Source organism: Phycodurus eques, chromosome 2 (assembly GCF_024500275.1).
Source record: "Phycodurus eques isolate BA_2022a chromosome 2, UOR_Pequ_1.1, whole genome shotgun sequence".
NCBI classification, from domain to species: Eukaryota; Metazoa; Chordata; class Actinopteri; order Syngnathiformes; family Syngnathidae; genus Phycodurus; species Phycodurus eques.
Genome location: NC_084526.1, coordinates 12,157,833 through 12,182,584, shown reverse-complemented (window position 1 = coordinate 12,182,584; position 24,752 = coordinate 12,157,833). Strand labels below are relative to the sequence as shown.

The 24,752-nt window shown below is 41.3% G+C and overlaps 1 protein-coding gene across 1 annotated transcript in view; it reads right to left on the bottom strand.

Annotated features, from left to right (window-relative positions):
- Positions 1–24,752, bottom strand: part of kif26ba (kinesin family member 26Ba) — a 118,348-nt gene that overhangs the window by 56,092 nt on the left and 37,504 nt on the right. The window contains exons 3-4 of the mRNA XM_061667518.1: positions 20,876–21,535; positions 5,179–5,360 (exon numbers count right to left, since the gene is read on the bottom strand). Of these exons, the coding sequence (XP_061523502.1) occupies positions 5,179–5,360; positions 20,876–21,535 (842 nt within the window). The remainder of the gene's footprint in view (positions 1–5,178; positions 5,361–20,875; positions 21,536–24,752) is intronic.

Genomic DNA, 24,752 nt, shown 5'->3' with positions numbered 1-24,752 from the left:
GTCGCGGGTGAACTGGACCCTGTCCCAGTTAACTTTTGTGCGAGAGGTAAGTGAAAATGTGTGTCTGTCAGTCATGGCAATCCTGAATCACCTACTGACTGTAAGTGGTCGATATAATATTGGACCAGTCAGGACACCTCTCATGCTGTGTTTGCCTTAGTATCTGTGCTTACATTACTAACTTCTAGCCATGTCTTTGGCATATACCAAATGCACGTTTACAGTTATCTGTTTATATTACTGTTGCTTAAAACTAGTCAGTTGTGAAGTACCGTAGGTGGACCAAAAATACTCCCCTTACTCCCCGCCCCTTACTCTTCTTTAACTAATGCAGAAATTTTGCATATCATACACTTTATCATACGTGGAAACAAAACGTGTCTTCTGTAGCTCCGAAGCATGTCTGTCGCAAAAAAAAATCAAAAAACAGAAACTTCCCCCTTGCCTACCCAGTTAAGAGTCCCTATCTGTCATGGCAGTCTGCACCATGTTCATTATTTTCCTAATTAGATGTTTGCATTGTATTTTTATTTAAATGTGAGGTGTGATGTCAAAAATAAATGCAATGGAACTTGCTGAAGTACAGTGGCCTGAAATTATCAAAAAGGTCCACTACTTAGTGGGCACAAATATGTAGTTCCTGGCTGGATTTTGTCCATGACTTAAAATCTACAGTTTGTCATTCTATATTGATGTAACGATGGATGTTGCACTAACTTGAATGATGGACGTGGTCACAGGACTGTAGAATCCCTCTCGCAACAACGCATCAGTTCACTATAATCCGGTTGTCAAATCCAACAGTTTGACAAATAGTCATAACACATGCCATGAGTGTGCGTCTGTGTGTGTTCTGTCTGGTGTAGAGACACACCTACACATCTAATTGGCAGTGTTTAATGACAAGTGGCCTGGGATTTGGGTGAGTGGATCTATTCCAATCTTGCACTAAAATGAAGGGCGCTTGTTTTCTATCCATCGACTGCCTCCCCCCATCCATCAGCACCTCCTCTGCCAGCCATTTTCCAACCTTTTTATATCCTGTAAAACACTCCTTCCTCCATTCTCTTTGTTCATTCCTCCACTCGTCTCCATCCTTCACATCTCTGCCGTCCCCTTCTTGCTTCAATCCCTCGCAATCAACCAGCAGATCTACCCCTGCATTTTAATCCTCTCTGCCCAATTATTCTGGATCCTCTTGTGGCACCCTCGTCTCTCTTTCCCTCGCTGACTCTTGCACCTTCAGTGCAACCAGTCTTCAAAAATATTAAATATCATTGTAGAAAATAACTCATGCTTAAGTTGAAATTGCAAGTATATTCTGACAAATGCAAAAAGGACATTCATTGAGGACAATATTGTGGGTTTACACATCACAGCATATCATTTTGGACTGTGAAGTATATAAAGTAGGGCTGAAACGATTCATCGAATAACTTGAATAATTCAATTACAAAAAAAAAAGTCAAAGCAAAATCTCTGCCTCAAAGACACAACATTAGTGACACTTTCGCGTCTCTTTTAGCTGTGTGAGAGCTGGGAGGTATATAATATTTGATCTTGGTGTAATACCACTGTAAAGTACAACCACACTAATCGACGCATGGCAATTAATACCCATTTGATAGTGTCAATAGTGACAATATTATCTGGGGGGGGGGGGGGAATGTGCAATACCCGTATGTTAAAAAAAAAAGTAATATGGTAATTGTTTGTTCTGTAAATGTGTTTTGATAATTTTGCTTATATTTATTTTTGTTCAAATTATGAGGTGCCTAACTGATTTTCACTGTTCCTGTGACAGTGACAATAAAGTTCTATTTCAGTTGATCAGAGATTATGACCAATTAAATCTTTTCTAGATTTTCTGTTTTCAATATTGTGTTTAATGGGTGTATTCATTCCCAATTGTCCTTTTGGTATTAAAGAGGAATTAACGACAGTAAGAGGTAAAGAGACAGCCTCCCCCTCACTATTAGCTATTCTCCTTCCAAAATAACAACACCTTTCCAATTTTCCAAATCACTTGGGACCAATTCATTTACTCTAGTACCTCCAGCTACGCATACACACCGACCACACAAATCCCCAAAGAGGAAATCAGCAGAACATGCAGTATAAAATTCCTGCACTGATAGAAACTCCCTTTCCCCAGTTGGAGTGCGCACACACACACACACACACACACGCACACACACACACACACACACACACACACACACGCCACACCTAGCGTGTCCAGCATGTCTCCATCTTTTTGCCAGGCGTCCCCAGAGTGCCACTGCAGCACTGGGGGAAACGAAAGAGCGCCACAGCGGTGTGAGTGTGACATATTCACAGAGCCATTGGCACTAATGAAAGATATTAGTCATACGCGCATTAGTGGCGGCATGGATGGAGGAGGTCAGTGTGGAGTCAGGAGGATTGGGAGAGGAACATGGAAGGAAGAAAGGAATCAAGGAACGAGCAAAAGAGCAATGAATGAAGGTGGGACAATGGCATCGAGCGACACAGGGATTTAGCACGTGTGTGTGTGTGTTTCTAATAGGGGTGTCTGTATTCAGTCCACGTTTGAGGGTAAAGAGCATGGCAGCCATGGGATTTAGCAGCCTTGCATGGCTGCATCTACCATAAACACACATAGAAAACCAGAAAAGATGACTGCATAAACAGTTTTGTGTTCACAATTAGCCTTGTGACACGCACACACACACACCTACACACAGGTGGCTGATGCGTGTAGCAAATAGGGCGTATGTGTGAAGGTCACATTTGGAACAAAGGAACCACTTTGTCCTTTTTTAATATCTTTAAGGGAAGCCATCAGAAGATAAACAATCCAATTATACAACAACAAAGAGAAGACAAACACACAAAAACACGCTTGACACTTCCAACATTAAACTTAACGGTATGTTCTTTCTCTCTGGACGTTGATGCTTGTAAGTCAACCCAAAGACAACTGGTTGTACCTGCTTAGAATGTCAGCCAGATGTGTGTGCGTGCGTGCGTGTGTGTGCATGCTTATGTGTGTTTGTGTGTTTGTATTAAATGGCCTGGTTGCCTCCCAGTTCAAAGGTGATAGAAGGAAAACTAAAAACGACAGCATGATTATGTGTTTGTATGAGTTCCACTTGAATTTACAAGCTGGTCATGACACTTTGATGGTTAAGAAAGTAACACTGGAGGAGCATGCCGGTAACATAGAGAGGAAGAGGAAGGACAATAAACACAAGAGTGACCTTTAATTGTATTTGTAGAAGCACTATATAATCCTTAATATGGCTTGCTCGATGTGCATTTCAACAATGCCTCAGCCGCTTTGATGACATAATCACAGGCTTTGTTACCATTTATTATTTAGTGTTCATTTTGAGCTTCCCATTCTCAGTCATCAATAATTTATCCTCAACAGTCAAGTCTTATTGGCCTTGCGTCACATTGAGTGTCTTCAGATTTGATGACATCTGAAGCTAGATTCTTCATATATATATATGCAATATATATGTATATATATGCAAAAACAAATTGGAAATGTGTATAAAAATTAAAAAAAATTTAAAAAAAGGTTGAACCATCATTTTGTGTGATATTTCCGATTTTTGGACGTTTCTTTGGGTTTTCATGTTTTTTTTTATAACACCTCCATAGTGGTTCGCACATCTGACTCACAATTGAGAGGTTCTGGGTTTGAACCTCAGCTCAGGCCTTCTTATGTGTGCTTTTCTCCAGCTTGCTCTCACGTTCCAAAACATGGATGCTTGGTAAATTGAAGACTCAAAATTGTCAATAGGTGTAAATGTGTGCGGTCGTTTGGCTATATGTGCCCTGTGATTGGCTGGTGACCAGTCCAGAGTGTACCCCACCTCTTGGTCAAAGTCAGCTGGGATCGGCGTAGGGCTCGCCTGTAACCAGAGGTGGGTAGAGTAGCCAAATATTGTACTCAAGTAAGAGTACAGTTACTTTAGAATAATACGTAAAAGTAAAAAGTAGTCCTCAAAATAATTACCTGAGTGAGTATTCAGTAAAAAAAAAAAAAAAAAAAAAAATTCAAGTACTGAGTAACTCGTGAGTAACTTCTGATTTGTTATTTTTCTAAATCACTCAGACACAAATGTAAATTAGGACTGCACAAATTCAGATATTGTCCAACAATATCACTAAAACAATAATAGATTAGCTCGTTAATAAAATAACATTTTAACAACAATTAAGACAACAATTAAGGCAAATTAAGCGATAAGAAATAGTCTTAAAGAAACTATCTTTTTTTAAACTCGTGCAACAGCACAATAGGCTCACCAGGCAGCTATTACATGAAAGACAGTAACAAGGCAACTCAACTATGCGGCATTAAAACTACTTGTGCATGTACAATTAGTGCATGTAAAATTAGTATAAAAATGTCAATTACATTTCAAAAAACGTTGTCCATATTTGCCTAAGGCCGACCCCTTTGCTCTCATTGGTTCCCTCTGTGTAGAAGACCCACTTGTGAGAGCATACATGCTTGTTATGTTGACAGGGCTGGCTCGGGAGCGGAAAGGGAAGGTGAAGAACTTCACTAGTGACGTACTGTAGATAAGCTTGAGATATTCGAATGACCTGATTTCAGGCCTCTCGGCAGAAAAACGTATGTTACTCAGGAATGCGTGGATGATTTTAATTCCTATTTCACATGTTTACTGAGCCACCATACAGACAATATTACATTCCAAATACTAGAAAAAGTTGGTTTGGTAAAATATGTCTCCTTTAAGTAAATGTAATGAAATAAATGTAGTGCCTCACTACCCACTTCTGCCCACAATCCTAATCCTGTAAGTATAATGCCACAGAAAATGGATTGACGGATGCCTATGATGGATAGTAGGTTACCCATGATGGCAAAGTAGTAAGGAGCTGCAACGTATTATAACAAACATTTGTGTACTGACTGCTCAGTATAATAATAATAACTCGACAATAATAAAAGTAAAAAAACATTTATACTTACGCCTCAAACTCAAGCTATAACTTTGGTTTAATTTTTGCCCGTTTATTTGAGATGCATCCAACCATACAAGACTGACTGAATTGAACTGTATTAAATCAAGAAATGTTTGTAGTGAACAATGTATTTTTAACTGAATGATATCCACCAAGCACATACTGCATGCTGAGCTGAATGCATCTTACCTGGCAAAGAAGGAGGCTGCAGACGAGCCGGCGCTCTGTGACGTGCTGGTGGTCGCCGCAGTGTGTGATGGTGAGTTTGTGTGTGGTGTTGAGTTGGTGTGCGAAGGTGAGTGTGTGTTGTAGCGGTTCAGGGCAGCCTCGGTCAAACCTTCTCTGGACGACTCCGACACTATCTGGGAGATCTAATTTAAACAGAGACAAGAGAGATATTAGCAATGAGGACAGGACTCAAATGTAACTAGATTTCAGTTTAAACTTGCCATTTCTTGTAACTATCAAAAACATAAGATATTAATTTTTAAGTGCCCCGCGACTGACTGGCGACCAGTTTAGGGTGTAGTCCCAAATCAGCTGGGATAGGCTCCAGCCCCCCGCGACCCTAATCAGGATAAGCGGTGTTGAAAATGGATGAATGGATTATTTTTTTAAAAAGAGGAACAAGTTTGTCATCTTGTCAATAAAGGCATAATTTTCCAACTATGCTTTCTCAGTCAGAACACTAGGGGACACTGTGTAAAATATTATGTCAAAAAGAGGCAAAGAAAAGGACAAGAAGAAGAATGTAGTTTTATGTCGAATAGAATAGATATAATGAACAAGAAGCCCAGGCAGCACACGGCCGGCCCGCTGTGTAACTCTTTGCGTGATCGCTCACAAAGCTAGCTGCTAATGCTAACGAAAACAAGCATACATGACGTCGGACGCGTGATTCCCACAATGCAATGTAGATTTTTGTTGTTGTTACAATAATTTAACGTCCTTATTGTTACGTTAAATGTCGTTGTCGTTTCTGTATATGTTAACAGTGATTCTTGGAATTTATACCTTATTTAGCTGTCAACCCTATTGTTGATTTATGTTGTACTGTTTTTTGTTTTTTTTGTCCCCCCCTCCTTAAAACCATTACTTTAGGTAGTGTATCAATTCCTGTTCTAAAGTGTACACAACAGGGTGACAACTGTCACTGAATTATAACTTTAACAAAGCTAAACTCAACCACGAACTCCCTAAATACAATCAGCACATCGACTGTCCTACCAAGGAAAAGAACATTTTGGACCACTGCTATACTACGCTAAAAAACGCATATTGTGCCAAACCATGTGCAGCACTGGGCTCGTCTGATCACTGCTTAATTCACTTAATACCGACGTACAGGCAAGAACGTAAATGTGCGAAGCCTACAGTGAAAACAGTGAAAAAGTGGACCAATGAAGCAAAGATGGAACTTCAAAGCTGTTGAGACAGCACAGACTGGAGTGTCTTTGAAAATTTAGCTGGTAGCCTGGATGAATATACGGACACTGTCAGTTTCTGTGAAGAGGTTTGTGTACCAACAAAGTCATTTTGCACTTTCAACAACAACAAGCCGTGGTTCACTGCTAAACTTAAGCAGCTTCGCCAAGCTAAGGAGGACGCATATCAGAGCAGGGACAGGGCCGTGTATAATCACGCTAGAAACCTGCTGACTAAAGATATTAACATTGCAAAGAGGAACTATGCACCAAAGTTGGAAAACAGTTTAGCGCTAACAACTCTGGCACAAATCAGTCTGGCATGCATTCCAATCGCTGACTAATTACAAGCGACGATCCCCCCAAGCTGAGAACAATAGCACACTAGCCAACGACTTGAATACCTTCTACTGCAGATTTGAAAAGGACACTTTCACACCCCACACCCATCCGTTCGCAGCCCCGACCACAATCACACCTCTGACTTCTACGTTAACCATCCACGAACAGGATGTGAGATGCATCTTAAAACAACAAAAGATTAACAAAGCGTCAGGCTCAGACCATGTGTCCCCATCCTGCCTCAAAGTCTGCGCGGACCAGCTCGCGCCAGTCTTCACTCAGATCTTCAATAGATCTCTGGAACTGTGCTAAGTACCATCCTGTTTCAAACGCTCCACCATCATTCCAGTCCACAAGAAACCTGCAATCTCGGGTCTAAATGACTCCAGGCCTGTCGCCTTGACATCTGTGGTTATGAAGTCGTTTGAACGTCTCGTGCTGGACCACCTCAAGAGCGTCACAGGTCCCCTGTTGGACCCCCTGCAGTTTGCCTACCGAGCGAACAGGTCTGCGGATGATGCAGTCAACATGGGACTGCACTTCATCCTAGAACACCTCGACAGTGCAGGGACCTACGCGAGGATCCTGTTCATGGACCTCAGCTCAGCGTTCAACACCATCATCCCTGAACTCCTTTCCTCAAAGCTTCTCCCGCTCAGCGTCTCACCTGCCATCTGCCAGTGGATTTACAGCTTTCTGACGGACAGGACACAGCAGGTCAGGCTGGGGGAGGCCACCTCATCCACACGCAGCATCAGCCCTGGGGCGCCCCAAGGTTGTGTCCTCTCTCCGCTGCTCTTCTCTCTCTACACGAACGACTGCACCTCACCGCACCCGGCTGTCAAACTCCTGAAGTTTGCAGAAGACATCACTGTCATCGGCCTCATCAAGGACGGTGACGAGTCTGCATATCGACAGGAAGTGGAGCGGCTGGAGCTGTGGTGCGGCCGACACAACCTGGAGCTGAACACGCTCAAGACTGTAGAGATGATCGTGGACTTCAGGAGGCATCCTTCGCCACAGCTGCCCCTCACGCTGTCCAGCTGCCTTGTGTCAACCGTCGAGACCTTCAAGTTCCTGGGAATTACAGTCTCCCAGGACCTGAAGTGGGCGACCAACATCAACTCCGTCCTCAAAAAGGCCCAGCAGAGGATGTACTTCCTGCGGCTTCTGAGAAAGCACGGCCTGCCACAGGAGCTGCTGAGGCGGACACAGCGGTCATCGAATCTGTGTTCTTCCATCACAGTCTGGTTTGGTGCTGCTACAAAAAAGGACAAACTCCGACTGCAACGGACAATCAAAACTGTTGAAAGGATTGTCGGTACCCCCCTACCCACCCTTGAGGGCTTGCACGCTGCCAGAACTAAGACAAGAGCGTGCAAAATCCTCTCGGGCACTACACATCCCGGTCACCAGCTCCTTCCCTCAGGTAGGATGCAAACTAGAACTAGCAGACATTCCAACAGCTTCTTCCATCTTGCAATCAACTTCTTAAACACCTAACATACAATTCCATGACAACATGCTGGCAATATTTTGACTTGAGTTCGTTGTCACATTTCTGTGGGACCAATTATATATTACTCGTGCACTCCCTGTAGCAGTCTCGCCACACTGCACTATTTGCATATCTGTTGTTGACCAATACTGGCCACTGATGCCAGAGTAGCATCTGCTCCATTTGCACACTGATTGATGAGTATCTGCAAAATTTGCACAATCAACATTGTCCCAGATTATCACACTACTCGTCACTTTAAACCGCGTACACTCCTTGAAGTCTCGGCGCCCTTTGCACAATGGTCATTGCACCGGACTATTGCAATATTAGTCTTTCGAACTGCTCTAAGTGCTAGAAGACTCTGCATCTTTTTGCACAATTGTCAAAATAATTTTTAAAAACTGTACCGGCATTACCAGATAACTAGCAACCCTTTACTGCTCATTGACTGTTTTTTTTTGTCAATGTCTTTGTCTCAAAAGTGTTCTCTGTCAATTGTTGTCGTACTAGAGCGGCTCCAACTACCGGAGACAAATTCCTTGTGTGTTTTTTGGACAAACTTGGCAAATAAAGAGGATTCTGATTCTGATTAGCAATAATAGTGCATAATAATAATAATAATAATAGCAAAATCTGTTTAGTTTAGTCACTGATGGTGTAGTGGTACACTCGCCTGACTTTGGTGCAGGCAGCGTGGGTTCAGTTCCCACTCAGTGACAGTGTGAATGTGAGTGCGAATGATTGTCCGTGTCTATATGTGTTCAGGGTGTAGTTCGCCTTTCGCCCGAAGTCAGCTGGGATGGGATAGGATATAGCTGGGATAGGCTCCAGTGTCCCGCGACCCTAACCAGGATAAGCGGTGTTGAAAATGGATGGATGGATGGATGGATGGATATTTAGTTTAATCATTACTGACATCACGATGAAGATTGTGGTAGTTTTATTCATACAAACTTTTTTTTCAGTTGGATGACTGCGGTATTAGATAATAAATGTCTTAATACAGTACATATTCGAGTCAGTCACTAATACCTCAAACTGCTGCCACAAGATTGACGTGTGTGTGTCTGTCTGTCTGTCTGTGTGTGTGTGTGTGCATGCGTGCATGTGCTTGTGTGTGTGTGTGCATATTTATTGTAAAAGGGTTCACAGAGTCCAAGCATGCAGCCTGCTGTCTTGATAAATCACCGCTAGCAAATGAGACGCCTCTATAGTTTATACTACACTGTGCATTGACGCTCACTCACTGAGCTCTCCAGTGCTGCATTATTAAAGCAGTGGTGACCACTCATAAGAACAAGGGTCGGGTGGGCTGTACGTGGAAGACCAGCCACCAAATCTTTTCATCTTGTCGAATGAGAAGACGGGAATATTTCAATAGTGTGCTAATACTGTATTGATTTTCATATGTATGTATACGATATTGCACAGATTGGGTTTCATGTGACTGTCCTCTCCACTCCAATTTAGCAACAGTAGAATACAATGTTTGTTTACAGTCGCAGATGTGCAGAAATGACTCTGCGTATTATAATTAAGACCAAAAAGATTTACACCCTGGCCAAATTTTAGGTAAGTGAATGTTTATTTATTGAATGGTTATCTTTTAGCTGGAAATGACAAACACGAAATTGAAGAAAGACTGTAGGAAGTTGTGTTAAGAGATCGCATTAAAAGTGTCATTTTCATTATTTATTATTATTTTGTACATAAATTGACAAACACCTGTAATAGGCATAAATGCTCTTGAACAGTGATTCTCAGTGTGGTACTAGTAACACTAGCGGTACGCGGGAAGCTTTTAAAGAATCACTGCCTGAATGAAGTTCAGTTGTATTTAACTTTGTATTGTATACATTTGTATTGGATGTTTAATAACAGTCTGTTTAATACTTTCATTGAATTTTTGTGTGTAATACTATTTTACTGAATCCTTATTTCTCCCCCCCCCCTCCTATATTTAGGTACAGTGTCACTGTTCAAACAGTGTATTATGTTAGTGGCTTACAATAATATTATATACGGACTAACAAGTCAAAGTTTTTCAAACACTTTTTCATGCTATGGAATGGAGAAGTGTGTCCAAATTTCTGACTGGTAGTGCTATTGTCAGGAATACAAACCTGTGTTTTTGATTAACAGTCAGGCCTACTACTATTCAGTATTTATTCATGTTGGTCACAACGGTGGTACTTGGAGAGTTAAGGATCTTTTTAAGTGGTGTTTGGTGTAAGAGGTTTGAGAACCATTGATCAGGAACTTTCCAATCAACAATATACAGTGGTTATATCATTGACTATGTCTTGATTAAGAATAAAGAGGTTGAGATCCTTTTGGATATGATTTTTTAAATGAAATTGATCTAAGTAAACTGAAGCTCTTACACCATTTGGCTACTTTTTTTGTTATTTCCAGCCAGAAGATAAACAACATAGTTTTTATAATTTGGGGCATAACGTAACTGTTGGAAATCCGCTCTAGTAAGTCAAGTTTGCCACAGTAAAACAAGAACGAAACTCACGCAACATACTCACTGACCACAACTTTCGTTATACTACCAGTCAAAAGTTTGGATACACTTTCTCGTGCTATTGCATGAGAAACTGTGTCCAAACGTTTGGCTGGTAGTGTATACCTGCACAACATAAGAGCTGTTTACTGAACCTAATGGAAACTAAATTAATGATCGTAGATGACTAAAGAGTATCCAACTGGGCATCCATCAACTGAATATGATACTGTAAATATATTTTATGTACCACACCATAAAGTTGTTCAGCACTGAGTCACCGCAACATTATGATCACTTCCACAATCTAATGAGAACCAGGAAAGAGTAGGATGCAGTACAGTTGTGCACCACTGCAAACTACAATCACAACAATAAATATATTATTAAATGAATTATTCTTTGACATTTACCATCGAAACTGAACATTGTTATGTTTAAAATCACTTGATGCTGGTCTTATTTTGGATATCACTAAATTGTACAGGTGAATCTAATGCTGTGCCCAGTGAACATTTGAGGTCAAAAAGAGAAGAAAGTATGTTTATTCTATTAGCCCTCCTGCTTCTCTGCTCAGTTCGTCTCTTGGTAAAAATAAAAGAGGGTAAAAGTGAGCTCGTTCGTCTTCATTATGAGCCAACCTCCATTTCCAAAACATTCACCTCCCTCATCTGTCTCTCTTAGATTTATTGTATTCTCCCATCTGTTTCCAAAAGCAGGCCACGCTGTCAAACAAACAAATCCGGGCTGAAATTTAGGAAACGTACGCGGATGAAGAGTAATGCAATGCATGTGTGTGGTCTTGTCTCTTATTATCAGGGGAACAGAGAACCTGGCTACCTGTAAAACAATCTAACAGCTTTACTGCAGCCCAGTAAGAAGCAAAGAGACAGTGGGGGAGATGCACTGAAAAAGTCAGTGGGACAATGGAGCAGAATGTTGAAAATGCCAAGTGACGTGCAAAGCGTGGACAAGACACAAAATGAGTAGAGATGAGATGAGGTCAGTGGCAGGAAATAGAAAAGAAAAGAAAAACATTTTACTTCTGTTGTTCCGTTTCAACTTAAAATGCAAATCTATAATGGCTATTCCATTTTATCCATTTACAGTACTGTGGAAAGGGTCTTTGGCCACCATGAGATGTGTTGTTTTTAGCAATGCTATAATGACCAGAATGTTACTCAGTAGAGCGCAGACCTCCACCAAGGCCGAAGTCGTTAAACAAGTGGGGAAAAAGTCATGGAGTGTCATATTTGTGTTTGTATTTGTTCTTGTTTTTTTTTTTTGTCCATCTCTGTTACTTAGCAAGCAACGTTGTGATTTATGGAAGAAGATGAATAGTCAGACGTTGCCAGTATAATGCTGGGGTGGAGAATGCTTCCTTTGATGCCATAATGACTCCCACATCCCAAAAACATGCATGGTAGGTTAATTGAAAACTCTAAATTGCCCGTAGGCATGACTGTGAGTGCGAATGGTTATTTGTTTAAATGTGCCCTGCGATTGGCTAGCGACCAGTTCACCTAACCTACCATGCATGTTTTTGCGATGTGGGAGGAAACCGGACTACCTGGAAAAATCCACGCAGGCATGGGGAGAACATGCAAACTCCACACAGGCGAGGCCAGATTTGAACCTGGGTCCTCAGAACTGTGAGGCAGATGTGCTAACGAGTTGGCCACTGTGCCGCCATTTCGGACATCCATCCATCCATCCATCCATCCATGTCAGTGAAATTATTGTCCATTTTTTGCGATTGTTGTGATTGGCCCTTTTGTACTATTATTCTGTTTTAGGTGTCCATATATAAGTTGTTTAGCATTTGCATGTTTGGAATAAAATCACTACTACTACTACTACTACTACGACTATAGGTTGGTAGTATTGTCTGTCCTCAAAAGAAGGTTCAGTCTAGCAACATCAGCCTTTCAGCCAACACATTTTGATCTGTCAAGTAACATACTGTACGTACAGTATATGATCAGATGGGTGAGAAAACCAAACATTTCCTTGCATACTCAGCCGCCCTTGAAGAGAGCACAGATATCACTGACACTGTGCAGCTTTCAATGTACAGTATGTCTGTGGTGTTGAAGACAAATTTAATGTGATGGAGGAGTTGCTCACAGTGATTCCAATGCATGGCCAGATCACCACTCAGGAGATATTGCACTGTGTAGTAGTCGCTGTGGAATGCATCAACCATAGCAGATCCAGGAGCTGAAAGCAAATGCGGTTGTGCACCTTTTTGGAGGAAATAGATTGACTGTATGTTGGCCAGCAGGGGAAACGCCTTGAAGAGGTTTTGAGAGTTGAGAGCAGAAGTGAAAGCCTTCGTGGAGAAGGATGGAATGGCTGTTCCTGCACTGAGTGATCCCACATGGCTCATGGACTTAGCCGTTCTTGTTGACATCACACAGACAGGAGCTGTATGTACTGAACAAGAAGTTACAAGGCCAGGGGCAGCTTGCCAGTGCTGCCTAAGGTGACATCAGACCATTCTCCGCAAAACTTGGTTTATGGAAAGCCCAGCTTTCCCGGACAAGCCTCTGCCATTTCCCAGAATGCAAGGCACTCATATTCCACACATTCCAGGGGTGAGAACCATGCTAATGCCATTGTAAAGCTACAGGAGGAATTTGATCAAAGGTTTGTAGGCTTTAAGAAATACAAAGCCACTTTTCAAAATTGTCACTGACCCCTTCTGCTTCAATGTGCAAGATCCCTCTCCTGTGCTTTAAATGGAGCTCATTGGCCTGTGGTACAATTCTGAACTCAAAGCCAAGTTCAGGCAGGTGTGTGGAAAAGCAGAAAAGCTTGGAATATTTTTGCGAGAATTGCCCACCTTCCCTGGGCTTTCCAGGATGTTCAAGCGGACCTTGTATCTCCTTGGGAGCACATTATAACAGTATCTGTATGAAAAGCTCTTCTCCACCGTGAACTTTAATAGTCCAGGCCCAAACCTTCTGATCACCATGTTCAAGCCATACAGAGCATCGCAACTACTTCCTCCCTCAAGCCAAATGTGGCTCAGCTGTGTAAGAGGAAGCGTTGCCAGGCCTCTGTCAGGAAGGAGAAGGCAAGAGAAGCCATTTTCTGAAGAACTCTTCAGGTTCTGTAGAACCCGTTCATGTTCCTCGGAACCACACTTTGATAGATCGAGAAGATTGGATCAGTTGTACTTTGTTTGAATACTTGAAACCCTTTTTGAGGAATACTTGATGCGGCTCAGCCTCATTCAGACTCTACCTCCAGCGGCCCCTGAGTAAATTGAGTTTGAGACCCCTGCTTTTATTGTACAGCAAAGTGTGTACAAGCATTGTGCGCAATTCTGAACAGTAAAGTTAGCAATGATGACCTAATGCTGACCTAAATGAGCGCTGTCCTGATTGGTCCACCAGTACTGTATTCGTGACCTGTAAAGTAGTTGATCTGAGGTTGCAATTGTAATGACAGGGATTCCATTCTCCTAATTCCAAGACAGTGTACCATCCAAATGATTTTGAATCCGTTTGTTTTGGGGTTTTTTTTAGGAAAAACATATTTTGTTTAAAATGTGCCTTTTTTCCTTGGCTTTCTGTCGACAAACAGAATTGGAATTTACCATAATTTGTCATCATCATCGATTTTGCATGAGATATTTCCATGTCAACAAAATCCTACTGTGGTGAGAAATATGTTCAACCCAAGGGACTGCATTTAAACTCTATGAACAATATGTCTCTTTTCTTGCCAATATGAACATGTCTCCCTCAGCATCGCCCGACGTGACTTTGTGAGCTCTTCCCATATTCCACCATACAAAGCTTTTTCGATCATCACTTTTGGCAGCTTCTCCCACTTTAGCTTTCTCTCCCTCATGGGTGTGAGTCTAAACACGGGTGATTTATGATCCTGCTGTATTTCTCCTCTACTGCCGAACTGCCATTACTGTCAAAATTTAAAGCAGAAACACTGACATTTCACACCTCCCACAAGAGAGACAAACTCTAACAAAGACATGCACCACATTGAATGCCTTGGATCGAAACTGAACAGTCACAAGACATTTCGTAATGTACACTGCCACAGAGAAAATAATTTCAGACATTTCCTTATTGTGGTTGTAGTTTGCGGTGGTTTTTGCTGTTATGCTAAACTGAGACACAGTTAAAGGGACACCGTGTAACATTTTCAGGCTTAAATCGATGTTTGCGTTTATACACTGTATGTGTTATCACTGGTTTATTATGACCTCTGTTAATAATCTGATACATTCTCGTAAGCGAAGAATTTTATATTTATTTACACATAAGAGTGGTGACCCTGTAGGGGAGCGCCATGACAGTCGGGCATCTTGAAACTGAAGTTGGCCGCTTTCTCCTCGACAAGTAAGTCAACACTGCCTAAATTTACCTAAGGCTAACTTTTTCCATTCAGTTTTGTTAAACAGTGTTGTTGGTCTTGGAGGTTTTTTGATATACGACAGCTTCTGTTGTAGCAATACGTGTTTGAAAAACTGAGGGTGTAAAGTTGTTTGGATGCAATACACAACTTCAACGCTAGATGGGAGTAATTCCTACACAGTTTCCCTTTAAAACATTTTCAATCTAAATATTTCTTTCAGAGTTTCAGTCTTCAATTCAAATGGGCCACACTAAAAAGAAAAGAGACCATATGGCTTCAAGAATAAAGTCACAGAATTACACGAATAAAGTCATAATTTGAGAATCAAATTGAAATATTACGGGAATTAAGTCGGAATATCATGACAATGAAGTCGTACTTTATATAAAAATTTGTATGGTAATATTAAAAAGATTTTCAAATACATTTGTGTAAGAGAAAACAGTCGCAATAATGAGACTCAAGTTAAAGTTAGAAGAAATTCATATTTTACCCCCCAAAAAAGTGTCATATAAAAGGAAAAAATAACCACAAAATAAAGTTGGAGTATTACAAGACAAAGTCAGAATTTAATGAGAATGAATTGTAATTTTGCAGAAAAAAAGTTTTCAATGAACAAAGCTCAAAAAAGAAATACTCTACTTGTAATAGTTCATAGTTTTCGCACTACTCGTCACTTTAAACCGCATACACTCCTTGAGGTCTCGGCGCCCTCTGCACAATGGTCATTGCACCGGACTATTGCAATATTAGTCATTCGAACTGCTCTAAGTGCTCGAGGACTCTGCATCTTTTTGCACAATTGTTTTTTGTCAATGTCTTTATGTCTCCAAAGTGTTCTGTAAATTGACTGTCTGTTGTACTAGAGCGGCTCCAACTACCGGAGACAAATTCTTTGTGTGTTTTGGACATACTTGGCAAATAAAGATGATTCTGATTCTGATCTTTTTTAAGGAATCTGACTATTTGCATTACTGTATGGCTATTTACATGTAATTTGATTCTTTCATGGGTTTGCTGTAATAGTTCTTTGTATGTACTATCAGTCATCATATATACTGTAAAGAGCGTATCATAATACATAAGCTATGACAGCTAAAGGTCACTATTTTTTTTTTTTTTTTTTTTTAAGATAACACAATCTCATTCAAATCCTGCTCTGAGTATCAATTGAAGAAGTATGTAAAGCAGTGGCCAAGATTTAATTAAAATGAAGCAGATTGAGTTTGAGGATGACAAGATAAATAGGCATAGGAAATAAGTGTAGAAAAAAATGGGTGCGTACATGTATGTGTGTGAGAAAGAGAGTGGATGAGTGTAAAATCTGTGGGTTACCGGGGGTGTGAGTCCCTAGAGTTCTAATTATCACTGTATGAATTATTACATCTGTAGAACATGTTTGCATGCCCACACACACACACCTCAGGATCTCCCCTGGAGTCTCTATTGTACACCTCTGGACGGCTCATCACTGCAGGCGTTTTTCCTCCTCCTCCCATATCTATTCCTGTTCCCTCTCTTCCTGTCGCCCCTAAACTATTTCGGCATCTTGAGAAGACTCTCAGATTACATTTACAACAGTCTCCAGTGGTCTTGGTGACCAAAATAAATAAATAAATAAATAAAACAATTGGAAAAAAAAAATAATCAGTGTTGACTAGACATGGACATTAGGTCCAATTTTGTCAAGGTAAAATTGTTATCAAACTGTGGGGTGTTTCTAATACAGCTCTCATTATGATTAAACACTGTTCTGCGCTCCTGCAACCATCAACATATTGTTATATGAATACCTCTCTGATAGTGTGAATCAAAGCTTAGAATTATTATCTTTAAAATACAGTATTTGACAAACCTCTTGTATTGGCGCCATTAGACTATGTCAGAACGACAAGCGTGTTATCACTTTGTCAGATAATAAATGCATGCTCTATTAACGAATTAATCCTCAATGCAAACACATTAGACGTTCCTCTTCTTTACATGCCTGCTGTACTAATAAAAGAAGATTATCTTCCCACTGTTTCCATTGGCTACAGTCCTGGGAACCAAGAATGATTGCGCTAATCCATCCATCCATTCTCTCCCGCTTATTTCATGGTAACAGGATAGCTGGAGCCTATCCCAGAGATTGGACGCTAGTCAATCGCAGGGCACATGTAGACAAACAACAAGTCACACTCACATTCATAAATATGGACTATTTACAGGCTTCAATTAACCTGAAAAACATGATTTGGGAGTCAATGATAGTGTAGTTGTGGGTTCAGTTCCCACTCATTGCAGATTTTAACTGGCTGTCTGTCTCTACAGTATATGTGCCCTGTGATTACCTGGCGACCAGTTCAAGGTGTACCCAGCCTCTGGTCCACAGTCAGGTGGAATAAACTCCAGCACTCTAAGACCCTAAAAAGGATGAATGGTATAGAGAATAGACAGATGGATGCCATTTTGGTGAAGGAAAGCAAACTCCACTCAGAAAGGCCAGAGAAGAGATTTGAATCCTTTAGACTGTCGTGCCAATTACCTGGGCCAGCATGACACACTGAATGAGATCATGTCACTATTAAAGTATAGTCGACCACCGCTGTATCACGGTTCACTTATTGTGGGTTCTGAGCATTGCAGATTTTTTTGATTGTACAGTACAGGACAGTTACTCAACTGCACCTCTTGAATCAAGTTAGAATGAATTGTAATCCATAACACATACAGTAGCTAGATAGATAGATAGATAGACAGACAGACAGACGGAGGATGGAAACAGCCGCTGGTGCACTTTCAATCACTTTATTAAACAAAATACAGTAATCAAAAGAACATTCTCGGTGCACCTGTCAGTAGCCTCATTTGAAACCGTCAGTTTTCACCGCAGTGGCAAATGGTATAGCCGAAGAAATAGCCTGCCAACAGAGGATCCTCATACGTTGACCTCCATGTCACTCAACTGAGTAGACCTGCCTTTAAAAGGCATGCACACATTCACAGCCATGGATACTGTGGTGTAGAGCAGGACTGGGCAAACTACGGCCCGCGGACCTCATCTGGCCCGGTGATCATTTCAATCCGGCCTCCTAAAGATTGGTACAGAAGCGCCCAAATCATATCAAAATCATGACTGCATTCATTTGACCTGGTCCTGTAATGCCGAGTGGTTCCACCAGCTAGCGCAGTAGGTACAGTAATACATTGACTTGACTAGCTTTAGCTGTTTTTACTCTGCTACTGCTCTGAACCCTTCTTCAACCATGAGTGGGCCAATGAAAAGAAAAGTGGACAATGAGTGACAAATGTTTAAAATAAAATTGACTACTAAATACTTTTTAACCGAAGTCCGATCAAATAAACCATTGCGGTTTTAGAGGAACATAACATCAGCCGTCACTTTTCTACCAAGCATGGCGATTATGCTGACAGCCAATCAATGCAGGAACTGATGGCTACGCTTTAGCGGTTAAAATCAAGCTTGCAGGCTCAGCAAAACACCTTTATCTGACGAACTGCCATCCAAGATTCAGTCATAGAAGACCCTGAAACAGCGCCACGGGAGCTACAGATGGAACTGATTTATCTCCAATGTGATACTGTCTTTAAAGAGAAGTTCAACTCTCAAACTGGATGAGTTTTATGCTTCATTAAGCGTGGACAAATTTCCAAAAATCCATAAGAAGGCACAGAGGACGCAGCTGGTGTTTGGCTCTAAATATGTGTGTGGAAACACTTTTAGGGTGATGAACACCAACAAAACATCCTACAGGTACCAGCTGAGTGATGAACACCTCAGATGTATTCTGAGAATTGCCACAACAAAACTAACACCAGACTTTGATTCACTGGCAAACAAAAGGTGATCAACAAAACAATACTGTTCCCATTAAAAGTAAATCTGACACTACAATGCCTTTTTTTTGGTTTTGTTTATTTTTTATATGTAAGTATCTGGTCCTGGCTTGGCCCGCCTGTCATATTTTAAGTCAATGTGGCCCCTGAGCCAAAAAGTTTTCCCACCCCTGGTGTAGAATGTGTGAATGGTGACCCCACATGTACAGTGGGTACGGAAAGTATTCAGACCCCCTTAAATGTTTCACTCCCTGTTATATTGGAGCTGTTTGCTAAAATCATTGGTTCATTTTTTTCCTCATTAATGTACATACACCACCCCATATTGACAGAAAAAAACGGAATTGTTGACATTTTCACTGATTTATTAGAAAAGAAAAACTGATATCACACAGCCATAAGTATTCAGATCCTGTGCTGTGACACTCATATATGTAACTTATATGTGCTGTCCATTTCTTCTGATCATCCTTGAGCAGGTTCTACACCTTCATTGGAGTCCAACTGTGTTTGATTATACTGATTGGACGTGATTAGGAAAGCCATACACCTTTCTATATAAGACCTTACAGCTCACACTGCATGTTAGATCAAACGAGAATCATGAGGTCAAAGGAACTGCCTGATGAGCTTAGAGACAGAATTGTGGCAAGGCACAGATCACATCTGGCCAAGGTTACAAAAATACTTCTGCTGCACTTAAGGTTCCTAAGACCACAGTGGCCTCCATAATCCTTAAATGGAATACGTTTGAGGCGACCAGAACCCTTCCTAGATCTGGCCGTCCAGCAAAACTGAGCAATCGGGGGAGAAGAGCCTTGGTGAGAGAGGTAAAGAAGAACCAAAAGATCGCTGTGGCTGAGCTCCATAGATGCAGTCGGGAGTTGGGAGAAAGTTCTAGAAAGTCAGCCATCACTGCATCCCTCCACCAGTCGGAAGCCTCTCCTCAGTGCAAGAGACATGAAACCCCTCATGGAGTTTGCTAAAAAAAAAAAAACACCTGAAGGACTCCAAGATGGTGAGAAATAAGATTCTCTGGTCTGATTAGACCAAGATAGAACTTTTTGGCCTTAATTCTAAGCGGCATGTGTGGAGAAAATCATGCACTGCTCATCACCTGTGCAATACAGTCCCAACAGTGAAGCAAGGTGGCGGCAGAATCATGCTGTGGGTGTGTTTTTCAGCTGCAGGGACAGGGAGACTGGTTGCAATCGAAGGAAAGATGAATGTGGCCAGGTACAGGGATATCCTGGACAAAAACCTTCTCCAGACATTGTTCCTATGTGCCCTGCGATTGGCTGGCAACCAGTTCAGGGTGTACCCCGCCTCCTGCCCGATGACAGCTGGGATAGGCTCCAGCGCGCCCGCGACCCTAGTGAGGAGAAGCGGCTCAGAAAATGGATGGATGGATAATACAATAAATATTTGGTAGTTAATTCACGGCTTGCATCTATTGTGTGGGTGGTCTGGGATGTAAACCCCTCCAAAAAAATGAGGGATTACTGTATACTGTATTTCCTTAAATACCAGCTTGCACTCTAATATATGTCTATTGTGCCAACCAATTTAACAAATAAACGCCTCTTGAGAAAAAATAACAGCTTGTTAGGGAAGCTACATCAGAAACTTAAGTCGGGAGCAATTTCTTCCATATCCACTGCATAAGTAGATAGGAACCAAATGTAGACGATGCTAATGTATTGCAAATAACAGTTCTGCCGACCAATCAACAAATATCATAGTCTAGGTCCACCCTTACACAAGCATTTGTATAACTAAATGCCTCCTCTCAAATAGAAGGCCTTGTCCTCTCTGAGCTTGAGTAAATGAAGGCCAGTGGTCATCATTATTTTAAGAAATAGGGTAACTCCAGAGATAGCCTACCTGGTACGGATAGAGCGTAACTCCTCCATTAGTTCTGTTCATGTGCTGATGACCTGCTGTGTTGTTACTGCTGTTTGTACTGCTATTCCCTGGACTGTTTACTGCACTCACAGTTTGCTGGTGGGCCACGGCTGATTTTCCAGAACAGGGGGACCCGTTGCGTCTTTCCATCCCACTTCCAAGCCCCAGTGAGCTGGGTTTGGAGCCCAGTCTATGCACTTGTTGGTTCAAGGGGACACCGGAGGTTATTTGTCCAGCAGAAGGACTCCCGTGAGCAGGGGCGGACGGTCCGTGGCTGGGGCTCGGTGTCGGGGTCTGGCTGGGACTTGGGGAAGGTGACGGCGATGAAGGGCGAGTGACGTGCGAAACGGCAGCTGCAGATGACGGGGAAGAGGAAGGGACAAACAAGGAGGGCCATTCCCTCGATCCGGATGCTCCTAGAGCTCCCTGGGATGCGTAGCACCCAAAGAGGGGAGGAGGGGACGAGGAGGGAGACAAATCCCACTGGTCCAGGGTGAGCACCATGCGCACGGCTTCCTGTTTGAGCTGCGTGAGGTGAGTGGCACACACGTCACAGCGACTGTCGTGCTCGTTCCATGCCCGTCGGGAACTGTTGGGGACTTGCAGCTTATCATGGAGGAGGAGGGTGAAGGACGGGTCCTGGGGAGAAAGAGGGAAACACAACAGTTGAGGCTGGTGAATAATGAATCGCAAAACACCATCTCTGTATGTTTACTTTATTGATTTCAATACACTGAAGTGTGATAGTCATTGATGGTGTGCAGTCACCTGACTTACATGCAGTCAGAGCAGTTATATAGTTCCCCCTCAGTAATGGTGTGAATGTGAGGTTAATGGCTGTTTGCCTATATGTGCACTGTGATTTACTGGGGACCAGTCCAAGGTGTAGTATGCCTTTCACCCAACGTCAGCTGGGATAGACGCCTGCACCCCACCACCCTGAACAGGATGAGTGGTCTAGAAAATGGATTGATGGATGTAGTTTTGAATTATCTGCGCTTGCATTTATAATGTGATTTGGATTGTTTCATCTGTCAAACCTCTTTCAAGATAAAAATGTTCTATACAAGAGGCTTAAACATAACATTCTTAGTACGCAAAATGAAAAAAAAGCTCTTTGGCAAGAAAAACAAAACAGATGCATGCAAATGCGTGAATGAAAACAAACACAAAATAACTAGTAATTAAAATTGCCTCTAATCAAGTCATACTGCATTTGCAAAGCCCAAATTACTAGCCGTTTGCTTAAAAGATATGATTCAAGGATGACGCAAACACAAACAAAAAATCAGCTTCTGCTTTCAATATTATTTTACTGAACCTGACAGTAGAAAAAAAAAAATGAAGACATATGTAAGGTCAAGGGAGTTTTTTGTTTGTTTTTCTAAGCTCCCGTCTGCTGTAAACTGTCGCTGAAGGACAATATGAAAGGTTTGTAGCCCTTCCTTTTCCTACTTTACTCATGTACCGGTACTTAATGCATCCCAAGGCCAGAAACAAAGACACAAATGTTATGGAAAAAATGGATGGATGGATAAGCGGCAGTGGTTTTTTAAAATTGTTTTATAAAGACACCATGCTATCATCTGTCCTCACAATGAAAAGTGTCACTTGTTTGACGTATAAGGCAGCCAATCAGACATCTGACCTTTTCTGACACATGGGTTACTGCGCAAAACTTGAGCGAGCTAGCGAGTTGCCTTTTTAGCCTCCAATTTATTTATTTTTTACACTAATATTAAGGATATAAAAATTAGTGGAGGACCAAGTAAAAGGTAAAAAACCTATCACTTCCAAAATGAGTTGAAGGAGGACTTTCTTTCACGGTTGATTTTCAGGTTTTTCATAAAACCTACGAGACTGGCTTCCCTGAGAGGAAGAAAAAAAAAAAAAAAAGCTAGCCTCGAAGGAAAAAGGTGAAGAAACTAAAATCCCACTTGTCCGGACAGCAGTCATTTTTCTCAAAGCTAACTTCAAAAACACAGGCAGCCACTGAAGCATCGTTCCGGGTGAGTCATTTCATCGTTAGGAAGAAGAAATCGTTCCAAGATGGTGAGATGGTAAAAGAGGCATTAGTTGAAGGAGCTGACTCGTTCTTACTAGACTTTAAAAACAAAGCAGAAATACTCTCTAGCTATCAAGAAGTACAGTCACACGGCGCAGTGGACGATGAGATTGCGACACTGCAAGCTGATGTTTATCTCAAGTCCAGAATTCATGGAGACTTCTGGTACTTACTCACAGAGGAAAAGTACGCCAACATGAGGAAATGTGCTACCTAATTGACTGCATTATTCGGCTCCACTTGTTTATGTGAGTCAGCGTTTTCCCACATAAAGATCATTAAGTCCAAGTACCGTTCCACCATGACTGGTGATCATTTGGAAGTGTGCTTGAGGCTGGCTATGAGTCAGACCCCAACGACAAGAACCTACTATATTATTGTTTCTTGTGTGCACATTTCTTCTTTTTGTTTATAATTTTATTTTATTTTGTTGTAACTATACATGCGTTACTACGTAATTGGCAATCTGTTTGTGTTGTTATTGTCGGTCAAATGTACGGCTCTATAAGTATCCGGTTTCTTCTCATACTAGTCCCCATTGGCCAAATTTTTATTTATAGACTGTTCATACTGTATAAAGAACTCTCAAAAATAAATATATGCTTTACAATTGCAGGTAGTAGGTAGATGAGTTTGACTTTGTCATTTTATAAGTAGCTGGCATGCTGAAAAGGTGTGGGCACCAGGCCCACAGTAATTTATTTTGATGCTAATTGCATTAGCATCTAACATCAAGGATAATGACTAGCATTGAAATGAACAGTAGCTTGCTAATGAATTGCAAAGTTTTGTTTTCTCTATTTAACAACCAACAATGTCAATTACTTTAACAGTACTTACTGACAAATCTACCTCAAAGTTCAAGATGTGTTCACAGTAACCTCTTCCTGTTCCCTCTCCATAACGTCAGGTATCTTCAAAGAGTGGTTTTATTTAATTTAGATTTTTCAATTAATTGTTATAATACAGTAGTGGTTGACTTGTCTTTGTATTTGCATGGCAGTTAAGAATGTTACTTTACAAATATGAAAATTCAGTTGTATTTTGTACTAAAACAGATTAAAAAGGACACGCCATTTACACTGTGCACAGAAGCATATTCAGAGAAACTAAAACCATTCACAGTGTTGTGTTTTTTCATTAAGCTTTCAGGGTTGTATGTAAAAAAAAAAACTGGAGCTTGACTTGAAGATCCCTTTAGTAATACAGTCTATTAATAATAATAACAACAGTCTTTTCGTTAAGGCTTTGTAAACTACTGCCTTTGTTAAAAATTTGCACAATTTGTTGGCTTTAGTGTGTGTGTGGCAATAATGTGCTATCAGTGAGTGTAATTCAGACATCAAACATCTGTGAGTGTGTTGGATGATTGCCTTCCAGCTTCCTAAACATACCACCTATATTTTAACACCAAAGCCAGGTGAACTTTACTCAGTAACAAACTGGTCTACAGGTTTTCTTAAACTGAACTTTTCAACTGCTAAGGCCAACAAAAAGGCATCACTTGTTGTAACACAATAGAGACGGAAGATGTCAGTACTTCATCATCAGCGAGGAGGCTTTGCAGGAAGAAAACGAATCAAAGTGATGAACTCTCCATTGAAGTCCGATCAATAAGTGACATATTGAGATTCACTTCTATGAGCATCTTGTCAATAGGCACATAATCTGCACGGATCGCCACGCATTCCCACTTGCACAAATCCATCAAAGAGACAGCGGATGAAGCGGTAAACCAGGCAGAAAACAGATCAGATAGCGAGTGACTTGGGGCCGTGTAATGGAGCCAAT